Source organism: Tursiops truncatus, chromosome 15, assembly GCF_011762595.2.
Source record: "Tursiops truncatus isolate mTurTru1 chromosome 15, mTurTru1.mat.Y, whole genome shotgun sequence".
NCBI classification, from domain to species: domain Eukaryota; kingdom Metazoa; phylum Chordata; class Mammalia; order Artiodactyla; family Delphinidae; genus Tursiops; species Tursiops truncatus.
This window is the reverse complement of record NC_047048.1, coordinates 36,784,102-36,795,901: the sequence shown is the minus strand read 5'-3', so window position 1 is coordinate 36,795,901 and position 11,800 is coordinate 36,784,102. Positions and strand designations below refer to the sequence as shown.

Sequence of the window (11,800 nt, the reverse complement as noted above, 5' to 3'; positions counted from 1 at the left end):
AGGTGGGTGGGTGGACATGTTCACGTGTTTCCTCCACGTCCATTCTCCAGAGTGCCTGAACTCTGCTCCTTCCCTTACAGCTTTTCATTGGTTGATGGGGTTTGCCTTTTTTTTTTTAAAACTAGAAGATGCCAAAATTAATCTTCTCAAAGTTTATGGATTTAAGGTTTTTTCATTTGAAAACCAAAGACTTGGCTTTGAATAGAATGGACAGGAATGCGGCAGTGTTCTTTTAGTTTACGTAAATTGAAGGTAATAATTCTTTTTTCACTTAACACCACTTGTTTTCCTGAAGAATTTGCCTCTGAGTTGACTTTGAAACTTCCACGAAAGCCTGACAGTGAGTAGATGAAATGCTGAGCTATTAGAATCTGCCTATAGATTCAGGTCCTGTAGAGAAAGCATAGATTTTTCTTCTTTCTTATATATTAGCTATTTTCATATGTCCTACAAGCAAACTTAATATCTTTATGTGTGTTAAGTGGACTCAGGGTGATGGAGCTTCTCAGACTGCCTGCCTGGAGAGCTCCACTAGAGGAGGCTTCCTTCTAGAAGACTGCTGCATCAGGGCCAACTAACTGGACAGCACTTCAGAAGGAAACCCAGCATGGGTGACCTGACACTGTCTTCACTTGTTCATCTGAGAGCATGTTCCCAGAACTGGGCTAGGCACTGGCACCAGTACATCACCTATTTGTAGCAGCTGCTCCAGCTGCAGGCAAGCACTGAGGTTTTGGAGTGTCACAGCCTGTTTGTCTCCAGAGGTCAGGCAGTGGCTGAGTCAGAGGAGCAAGGTGGGCTCCCCTGCATTATGGTGAAGAAGTGGAAGACATCTAAGGGTTCCCTCTTCAGGGCCTGTGCCTTGTCCAGAAATACACGGCTCTTTGGACAGAGCATAACTTGTTCTAACATCTTTGTGAGTTGAACCCTGCAAGGATGTCTACACCTCCTCCTATATTATCCCGTTTGTTTCTTCTGAACTCGTTATATTCTTAATCCTTAGCGTTCTTGGAGCTCATGAATGAAATCTTCCTGTTCTGTGTGTGACTACAAAGTGCTATCTAAACTTGAACTTAGGAAGAAATGAGGGGGACATTACAGGGACCTAGGTGAGTTTTTAGCAGGCATTAGGGGTGGATACTTCGAAGTTAAAGTATTGATAGAACTTTTGAAACCTGTGTGCCCAAATTACATTTTAGGGTCTTGTAATGAAGAAAGAGAAAAAGTTGAATAGCGAATTATCTTTACAAATTGTAAAGGAAGCAAGTTCTAATTCAGTTAGCTTGAGCTCTCAAGAGTGTACTAGTGTTCTTCAGTAAGCATCAAGAATTATCCAGCATATCATTTTGTTAAAACTCCTTTTTCTTTAACCAGTTTCAAGTAACAAATCTGCCCATACATGTTAGTGGTAAAAACTAATAAAGTTGATGACAAGTCAGTTGGCCTCTGACTGTGGTAGTGGTGGCTGGCTTACTGTATTCGCTATTTTAGGAATTGAAAAGGGGCCATATTTCTTGGAACGGCTTAGAGCAGAAGTCAGAAACATTCCCCAAAACATTCACCAGCTTTCTCTGTAACTTGCTTACCAGAAGAAATTATATATTTCATGTTTGTCCTGGCTTATTTTGAGAATATAAAACAAGTCTATATTGCATGCTTACTATTTGCTAGAGATTGTACTAAGCCTCTTTTGTGATCTTCATAGCACTCCTAGTAGGTTGGTAATTGTTTTAGGCTCAGTTTTACAGTTAGCTAGGATCAAAACCCAGGCAGTCTGAATGTGAGACTGAAACCTCAGATCGTCTCTTAGTGGGGTGGGTGAGCATCCATACAGCACAGTACATTGCAAGGGGAAAATTGTGCAACAGTATTTAGGGCATCACCTGCAGGAACGTTCATTGGTGCAATCAGGTTAGGATGAACTCCCCTTGAAGCATCGCATCAGGTAAAAGGCAGGGGTAAGAGCATTTCTGTTAACACTAAGCTGTCACTCATGGGTTTATGATCAGGATTCATGCCACCTGTGTGGCCCCCAAAGCTGAAAGTGTAAGTCTTAGATTCATGGTGTCCTCAAGATACCAGAGAAAGAAAATGCAAATCAACTGGCTAAAAGTGGAAGAAATAAGGGCCTATCAAAACTGGTAGAATATAAGAAAGTCAAACAGGACAAATGGAAATTAAAAATATAACTGTTGAGGGACTTCCCTAGCAGTCCGGTGGTTAGGACTCTGCGCTTCCACTGCAGGGGGTGCAGGTTCCATCCCTGGTCAGGGAACTAAGATCCCACATGCCGCGGGGAGAGGCCAAAAAAAAAAAAAAAAAAGTTGAAATAACTCAGCGTAGAGGTTAGACTACACATAGCTGAAGTGAAACTGGTAAATTTGAAGAAGTTACGCAACATCAGGACACAGAAGTGGACCAAGTGAGAGTTTGTTACTGGATTTTAGGATGAGACGGGCAACTTGCATTTAATTGGAATCCCAGGAGGGACCATGGAAAGCACAGCCGCTCTGAAGGGAGCTCTGAGTACCTACTGTGTAGGAGTACATACTGCTGTGCAGTGAGGCTACAAAGGCAAGTCACATTTAACCAGGTCAGTATCGCGGTCAACTCCGGAAGGGAGGGAGGGGCGCACAAAGATAACGGCCATTTCTTTGGAGGGTAGGGTGGGCACACGGACGCTCGCTTAAGTCTAAACCGTACAAAGTCATTTGTATATACTTAGGACATAACGCTGTCACTTTGTAGAAGTCCACGCCTGCGTCGTCGGAGCTGGCAGACAGCTGCTCTGATGAGCCTGACCGGAAGCGCTCCCAGCCCCGCTCGGCCGAGCTTCTGGCGCGGGGACTGGCTTCTTCCTACGTTAGGACCCCTGCGGCCTCTAGCGGCGTCAGGCCGCGGGGCTCCGGCTGGACGGGCGGGCACCGCCCCCGCTGTCTAGGGGGCGGGACTTCCGGGCGGCGGGACTTCCGGCCGCTGAGCGACGGGCGCAGCATCAGCATCAGTATCAGCTGGCGGCGGCTGAGGCGACAGCGGCTGCGGCGCAGGCAACGGGCCGCGGCCTGCGGACTACGGGCAGCCGGAGCGGGCGGGCGCGCCGGCGGACAGCAGGCCGCGCTGGCGGCGGCGGTGGCCGCGATGATGGAGATCCAGATGGACGAGGGCGGCGGCGTGGTCGTGTACCAGGACGACTACTGCTCTGGCTCGGTGATGTCGGAGCGGGTGTCGGGCCTGGCGGGCTCCATCTACCGCGAGTTCGAGCGCCTCATCCACTGCTACGACGAGGAGGTCGTCAAGGAGCTGATGCCACTCGTGGTCAACGTGCTCGAGAATCTGGACTCGGTGCTCAGCGAGAACCAGGAGCACGAGGTGGAGCTGGAGCTGCTGCGCGAGGACAACGAGCAGCTGCTCACCCAGTACGAGCGGGAGAAGGCGCTGCGCAAGCAGGCCGAGGAGGTGCGTGGGCCGGGAGGCGCCGGGGCCCCTCCCGGGGACCCCAGTCCTTCCCGGCCCGGGGACCCCGCCCTTAGCCCCCGCCCTGCCCGGGCCCCAGCTCACGCCCCGCCCATCCCACCAACGCCCCCGACGCCGAGCCCGGCCCAGGGGCTGATGCCTGGCTCCCACATCCTCCTGGCCTGCTGCTCCAGCCAGGAACCCTAGCCCTGAACCACCTGGCGTCACTGGGGGACCTTGCATCCTAAACTGCCTCAGGCCTCCGTCTCCCCTCCATACCCACTTCTCATTGCAGACGCCAGTTCTTTTTGCTTTTGTGTGTGTTTTTCCGCAAACGTGTCCTAGACCCCAGTTACAACTTCTGGTTGCTGCAGTTTTAATTTTAATTTTAAACCCTTCCAGAAAGGGGATTTCTGATCTTCTTATGGTTCTGCAGCCAGAAGAGGTGTTGTCAGATCTTTGCCTTATCCCTAATCCAATGTTTTGACGGTCTGTGACATGGGTGAATTTGGTGATTGAGGTAAACACATTACCAAAGCCACAGTTAGGCTGCTCCTGTGGCACCAGGTGAAAGACTCCAGGTTTCCGGAGGTGATTTCTTTGCCCTGTGGTTCCCTCCGTTGGGAATATTGTTAGCTTATGTGGACAATGCTGAGAAATTCCACTGTGGCTTCTGAGGAGTTGAAAGTAGAATTTTGAAGTACTTGATCGTGTTTTAGGATACCTCCATAACCTGGAAATCACTTATTTGTGAACCAGTTCGAAGAACCATGCATTGCAGGGAATACCACTTACCTTCATTCATTCACTATGAAATATTTAGCCCTGTTGTCAGACCCAGGTGGATTCAGGGGACCTGGGTTCTCATTCCTGCCTTGCCTTTGTGACCTTGTCCATGTCGCCTGCCCCCCTCTGGATTTTGATTTTCCTTCAGTCATATGAGTCAGTTGCCCTAGATGATCTCTAAGCCCTGACATTCTGTTGTTCCAGGCATTAGGTGATGGCTTTTTGGTTTATGAATGGGAAGTTTCTTATTAAATGAGCTAAATTCCTTTTTAACTAATTTGGATTAACACATTCTTGATTTTAGTATTGAAATGGAAGACTGTTTCGGTATTTTGGCTTTTTCTTAAGCTAGGGCAGTTTATGTTCTCCTAGTTTGGTTTAAAGTATGTTTATAAAAATTAAGAGTGCCTTGTATCGTTCCTACTTACGGTGGTTTACGTTGATCTTGGGTTTTTTCATTCATCTGTCAAGAGGCTCTTGCCTATTGATTGGGGTGCCAGGCTCCACCAAAAACTGATTTAGAGCTCTCAACTTAAGGGAGATGCAAGAGCTCGTAGGATTTTAGAGTTCAGAGTGGCCATAGGCATTTACTAGGGAAAGAACTGGCCGCAAGAAGGAGTGGGGGTGGACCAAGGTCACATGCTCTAGAAGAACCAGGCCAAGACGCAGTCTACCCTGACCCCTGGAGTGGGCTCTTCGTTCCACTGCTGTGGGAGGTCAGAGAGCGTACCCCCAGAAGACGAGCTCTGGGGCTCCCCTCACTGGCCGTGGGGCAGTGGCTGCCTCCCTCATGCTGGGCAGCACCTCCCACTTCTCTGACTGCTCTCAGCGGCCATTTGATGCCTAACTGAGGTTTTGAGTAGGTTTGTTTTCTTTCACTATGTACCGATGTGGTCAATATAGTGGACGAGAAGGAACTAAAAGGAGAAAGATGGACAACCTTAAGGCTAAGAATCATAACCATCTACCTTAAAAATTTGCTCTGCGTGGATGAAGCCCCTGCTCTGCTCTGCATGGTTCAAGTGCAGCCGCAAGCGAGTGTGGTTCTGGCCTCCCACTTACGCCCTGGACTAAGAGCTGAGGGTGCGCATGTGGTATGGAGGAGAGTGCCCTGGAGGCCGAGACCCATCCTTGCCCCAGCTATTAAGAGATGCTGAACAGAGAGCCACAGAGTGAACAAAACGCTTGGCTGGCCGGCATAAAGGCTGTGATTTGATGCTAAATAGTATGCCCTTGGAGAGACCTCATGTGATGTTACAACCAAGAAAAGGGCCAAAATCTGTAACCATTTTGGTATTCTAGCTCATTTACTAAATCCAGTAGACATTCATTTTCAGTTTTGTGGAAAAGACCAGTGTACACTGTGGCCTGGCTTCTTTTTCCACACAGGGCATGAGATCCTAGATGTGTGTCTGATAACACGGGAGGCTGAACAGCATGGGCTGCAGGCGTGTGCGTGATGCAGAGTAGCTTCTGCCTCCCCGGCCACTCTGCTCAAGAAGGCTTAGTCAGAGCTGAGTAACCTGAGCCGCCTGCAGCCTTCCTAGCACACAGAATCTGCAGATTTAAAAAGAAAGAGCCTTGAGCAGAGCAAACACCTCTGCCTGCTACATCTTGCCTGTAATAACTGCAGTGAGAGATTGCGAGTCTGTTCTGGTCCCAGGGTGACTCTCTCGATGGGAGTGACGGTAGCTAGAGGTGGTGGGGTCCAGGGAGGGGGGCCAGGCCCCAGAGTTTGCAGATGCTTGAGTGTCAGCCTCGCCTTTGGGAGCTGCACACCCTGTGACCAGTCTTCCCCTCTCTGGCCTCACTGGCCGCTTCTGTAAAGTGCGTGGGTTGCCAGACGTGGCAAGTTTCTTTCATCTCAAGTGCCAAGTCCCGTGATTGGCTGTTGTTTGCCTGGAGAATTGCAGCAAGGCAGATCTAGCCAAGCCAGGGAAGAGCACCTTGATGGGGCAGCCGCGGGTGGCAAGCGTGGGGCATCTCAGTCTCTGTGCGGGTTTTATGCTTGTCATCGAGACCAGTGAGTGCCGCTCAGACTTGCAGAGCTAAATGGATGTTGCTGGCTTCTAAAACCTCTACAGAGACCTTAAAAATGCTGAAACTGTATCCAATACAAAGTTTTGAAAACCCACTGAGTTCTTTCCCATTAGAAAAGAAGGTTGGAAATGGGCATTTGACCAGGATGGCCGGGACCGAGTGGGCGCCCCTGGGCAGTGCTGCCCACCGTGGCCCCCAGGGAGGAGGCAGCAGAGGACTCCATTCACTCCAGTCCTGAGCAGCAAAGAGCCTTCCTCGCAGGGATCAAGTATTAGGCTCACAGGAGGAAAAACAGTGTTTGAGAGACAAGGTGTGAGTTTAGTAGCCATCATTCACCTTAAAGTCTTCTTGGCCCTAAGGAAACTACTGGTAACATCCCCCACTCATCACAAGCAACTCAAGTGGACGTTCTGTCCATGAGACATGGCTGTGGGTATTTGCTGATACCTCAGTGTCTGGTGCTGTGTAAGGAAAGCATCCAACTGGAAAGTTTTACCCAAAACTGTGTTTTTCTAGTTGTACAAAAGTAATGCATTTTGTAGAAGAATATTTGGACAGGATGAAGCTGGAGGGGGCAGAAGCCATCATTCTACTCTATAGAGATGATCATTTGGCATTTTTTTTAATAAGTGAATTAATATATTGAATCAGAAGTTTTTCTTCTTGTGTCCCATATTACAAATAGTAAATTCACCCCAGCTTAGACAAAGTATGCAATTTCTTCCGCTGCCATGTTGTCGTATTAAAAGAGAGGTTTTTGTTTTGTTTTGTTTTGTTTTGGGTTTTTTTGGCTGTGCCACACTCAGCATGTGGGATCCCAGTTCCCTGACCAGGGATCAAACTTGTGTCCACTGTGGTGGAAGCGTGGAGTCCTAATCACTGGACCACCAGGGAAGTCCCAGGGCAGTTTTTTTCAATTGTTAACTTTTTTTACATGAAGCCATTAAGATTTGGTGCCCAGAGCTGCCTTTCCTCGTTGCCTCTAAATACTGGTCCATTATAGCTCTCTTACTAGAGTCACCAGGAGTACAACAGACTCTCCCTAAAAAAATGGGAACAAATAGGCACAGGAGAGGGCTTGCCTGGTGGTGCAGTGGTTAAGAATCCACCTGCCAATGCAGAGAACATAGGTTCAAGCCCTGGTCAGGGAAGATCCCACATGCCGTGGAGCAGCTAAGCTCATGCACCACAACTACTGAGCCTGCGCTCTAAAGCCCGCGAGCCACAACTACTGAGCCCACGTGCTGCAATTACTGAAGCCCACGCACCTAGAGCCCCTGCTCTGCAACAAGAGAAGCCACTGCCATGAGAAGCCAGCACACTGCACTGAAGAGTAGCCCCCACTTGCCGCAACTAGAGAAAGCCCGCACTCAGCAACAAAGAACCAATGCAGCCAAAATTAAATAAAAGTAAATTAAATTTAAAAAAACAAAAAACAAATAGGCACAGGAGAGCAGAGAGAGGCGCTTTCCAGCCAGAGAGAACAGAACATGCGGAATAAGCCCCACCGCCCTGCCAGGCTCACCCAGCGGGAACCCTTGGAACCCTCAAGGCCCTGTGGTGGCCGTTAGGCAGCGGGGCAGGGACTGGGGCAAGTTAGTTCTCCCAAAACTAGAATTTCTAAGTTAAATTTTAAATCTGTCTTTTTTTAAAGTTTCTGTTTTGGAATAATTTATAGAAAAATATAGAAATAATTTATGGACAATCTCACCCAGATTACCCAAGGTGAACGTTTTTCCACATTACTCTTCTCTCTCCATCTCCCTCCCTCCCTCCTGCTCTGCTAAGACCTGAGGGCTCCTGCAAGTCCTATGGTGTCCTCAGTTCCCTATCGGCTTCTCACTTTGTGCTTTTTACAACCTTGATGATGTGATATCACAGGCCAGTTATCTTGCAGGATGTCCCTTAGTTTGGCTTTCGTGTGACCTCATGACCAGTTGCAGGATGGAAGCTGGGGAGGGACACTCGTGTGGGGGGCAGGGTCCCTTTTCCCAAGGGTGGTCAGCAGCCAGACGGCTCATGTTACAGGCTTTTGCTCTGTTGAAAGTCAGGGCCCCAGGGGTCATCCTCACAACCTCCCATGTCCAGTGACTCACTAAGTCCTGGCCATTCTTTTGGCCTGATTTTTTTTTTTTTTTGTACTTTTTGTGCTTCTTTTTTATCTCCTTTGCTACCATCCTGGCTCGAGTCACCACTGTCATGCTGCTCCCCCAGCCACTTTCTCCCCCTCCCAACCCTTCTGTGGCATGAACTGGTCCGCAGGCAGGTCCCATCTCCCACTCTCTCTTGTTCGGTAACTCAGTCAACTAAGCATAGTGAGGGCCAGGCTTGCTGCCGGGGATGGGTCTGTGCTGCCCTGATGCAGGTGCTCGGATGGGGAGGTCCTGCCACACTGTCAGATGGTGAGAAAATGGCAACGTGGGATGGAGAGCGAAGGGTATGGATGGGAACAGAGGAAGGGACGCTCCCAGGAGGAGACCGCCTTCTCCCGGGGTCCCCAGCACCCACCCCCCCCAGCACCGCGTGCCCTGTCCCCTGCCCTTCCACTTCCTTCTGCCCCCTCTGCATGTACTTTTGCTGCGTACACCTGACTCCCTTGCGTCTAGCACCGTGACATTCAGATGTGGGTGCTCAAGTGAGTCCCTGTCACCCCAGAGTCCACACGTGGGGGCTCTTTCCTGGTTAGCCAAGGGCAGTGTCCTTCTGGTTCTTTCAGCCCCAAGGCTGGTTCTTTTCTCTCTGACACATGTCCCACAGAGATACCAGCTGCCTGTGCGTGTGCAGGTGAGGAAGGAGGGCAACCTTTCTCTGCTTCCACGTGCTGCACCGAGCTGTTGGTTCCTGGAGGGCCGGAACCAACTTTCTGTGGTTTTCAGCCATCCATCTGTCCAACACAGCTCTGTGTGAGGACGGAAATTTCTGTTCTGCTGTGTGTCCACACAGGGCCACTGACACTTCACATGTGCCTCATGCAGTTTAGGATGAGTTTTTATTTTTATGTCATTTAAATTAATTTAAGTTTATTTTTTTAAATTATTTATTTATTTATTTTTGGCTAGGTTGGGTCATCGTTGCTGTGCGTGGGCTTTCTCTAGTTGTGGCAAGCTGGGGCTACTCCTCATTGCGGTGCGGGGGCTTCTCATTGCAGTGGCTTTTCTTGTTGTGGAGCATGGGCTCTAGGCACACGGGCTTCAGTAGTTGTGGCGTGTAGGCTCAGTAGTTGTGGCTCCCGGGCTCTAGAGCGCAGGCTCAGTAATTGTGGTACACGGGCTTAGTTGCTCCGCGGCGTGTGGGATCTTCCCAGACCAGGGCTTGAACCCGTGTCCCCTGCATTGGCAGGCAGATTCCCAACCACTGCACCACCGGGGAATTCTTTAAATTAAGTTTAAATACCCACACGTGGCTGTGGCTAAGGTACTGGGCAGTGTAGCCGTGGACGGTCTAGCTCAATCACTGTTCTGTAAGGACAGGCAGTAAATGTTTCTTTGACCTGTTACATAACGTCAGGCAAGAAAGGAAGATGCTTAAAAGGTGGGGTGTTTTTCTTCAGTGAACATGTTCTAGAAAGAGGGGAGACCCCAAAGTGTAGTGGGTTTTGAAACAGGAGAATAGAAGAAAATATTGTGAGATGAGGAAAAAGAAAAAAAGCATTGCAGCTGTTTAGGAAACAACAGAGAGGTGATGAAATTCTTGAAAGGCTGAGAAGAGGTCTGGAGGGAAATCCCAGCACCTAGAAAGCAGCTAGTGCTTACGGCGCACCATGAAATCTTCGACCATAGCCTTCAGTTCTGTTCTGTTCTTTCTTTGTAACAACTTTGTTGAGGTCAGTGCACTAAGCTGTACATATTTGAAGTGTGCAATTTGGTGAGTTTTAACACGTCTACACCTGAAAAAACATCCTCACAATCAAGATGATGATCTCCATCGTCCCCAAAGTTTCCTTGTGGCCCTCAATACTCTCTCCCCGCTTCCCCCATCCCTAGGTAACCACGGTCTGCTTTCTGTCACTGTAGATTGATTTGCATTTTCTAGAACCTTATATAAACTGAATCCTGCAGTGTACACTCTTTTTTTGACTGGCTCCTCTCACACGGCATAATGATTTGAGATTACCCAGGTTGTTGCCGTTCTTTCATTCATCCGTTCATTGCTAGTGTAGCCTGCTGTGTGGGTGTCCATCTATCTCCTCTGGTGGAGCAGGAGCTCGCCGTCCACACCTGCGCCCTGTTTCTCGGGACCTTGGGAGGCTCCGGCGCAGCCTGTCCTGCATGCAGCTGCACACAGGGAGCCCCGCTGGAAGATGGTCAGGGAAACCAAGCGGTTAAAATCAGTTGGTGGCTGGCTAGCGCTTCCTAAGAAAGCATCCCTGTCACCAGGGTGGGAAAGGCTCGACCCAAGGAAAGGAAATATACACAGACACTTAGAGCCCGCGGAATCATAAGTCAGTTACCTTCTTTTGAACGCCTCTCATGGGCAAGAGATTTGGGGAATGCCAAGATCAGTGGAGTGGAGCTCCATTGGCGGGGTTTGTGAGACAGGGGTCAGGGCATTTGGATTCTGATTATCTACAGTGGTGGGTTCAAGGTGATGCCTTTTGTTCAAGTTCTCTGGGTGCCCTTCCTTCCACTCAACTTCAGCTTGTGCTCCTGCTCCCTGACCTTCCCACGCCGGCCTCTTACCTCTTCCTTCTCTCAGTGAATTGGACCCAGATCCAGGCGGGATCCCATGGATTCTGCCCAAGCTTGTGGCCTCGGGTCTTCAGTGTACGCTTCTGGACAGCGAGACCCTGTGTCCACCAAAGGGCGACCATGGGCGTCCTCAGGTCTCTCCTGTTAAATGGAGTGAGAGGGATGTAGAAGCCAGGTGGATTAGGAAGTTGAAGAAATCAGTGTAAACTGCTAAGAATGCTTCAGAGATGGACTTCCCTGGGCGCAGTGGTTAAGAATCTGCCTGCCAGTGCAGGGGATATGGGTTTGAACCCTGGTCCAAGAAGATCCCACATGCTGTGGAGCAACTAAGTCCATGTGCCACAGTTACTGAGCCTGCGCTCTAGAGCCCGCAAGCCACAACTACTGAGCTCGTGTGCCACAACTACTGAAGCCCTTGCACCTAGAGCCTGTGCCCCACAATAAGAGAAGCCACCACAATGAGATGCCCACGCACCGCAATGAAGAGTAACCCCTGCTCACCACAACTAGAGAGAGCCCATGTGCAGCAGCGAAGACCCAATGCAGCCAAAAATAAATAAATTAATTAATTAATTTAAAAAAAGAATGCTTCAAAGAACGCAGTCTAGTTAAGAATAACTTCTCCCAGGGAAATTTCTCCCAGGACGGGGCATTTATAGTTTTCATCGTATCTTCCTTTTTCTTATTTCCCTCCAGAACCAATCATGCCGTATATCATAAATAATATAATAAATGTAATGTATATTTTAAGATACAAAATATATATTAGTATCTAACATAAAATACTTAAATATGTAATATATTAAAATATGTATTTTTTACAGACATCTTTC

At 49.0% G+C, this 11,800-nt stretch overlaps 1 protein-coding gene across 9 annotated transcripts in view; it reads left to right on the top strand.

Annotated features, from left to right (window-relative positions):
- Nucleotides 1-99: 99 nt before the first annotated feature.
- The window catches only part of MAPK8IP3 (mitogen-activated protein kinase 8 interacting protein 3), a 50,006-nt gene continuing 38,305 nt past the window's right edge, over nucleotides 100-11,800 (top strand). For 8 of the 9 annotated variants that reach the window (XM_073792453.1, XM_033840056.2, XM_033840055.2 and 5 more), the window contains exons 1-2: nucleotides 100-2,593; nucleotides 2,749-3,456. In XM_073792453.1, coding sequence (XP_073648554.1) covers nucleotides 3,139-3,456 — 318 coding nt within the window. In that variant the 5' untranslated portion in view covers nucleotides 100-2,593; nucleotides 2,749-3,138. Of the gene's footprint in view, nucleotides 2,594-2,725; nucleotides 3,457-11,800 lie in introns of all 9 variants that reach the window. The other variant, XM_073792446.1, reaches the window with a different exon arrangement.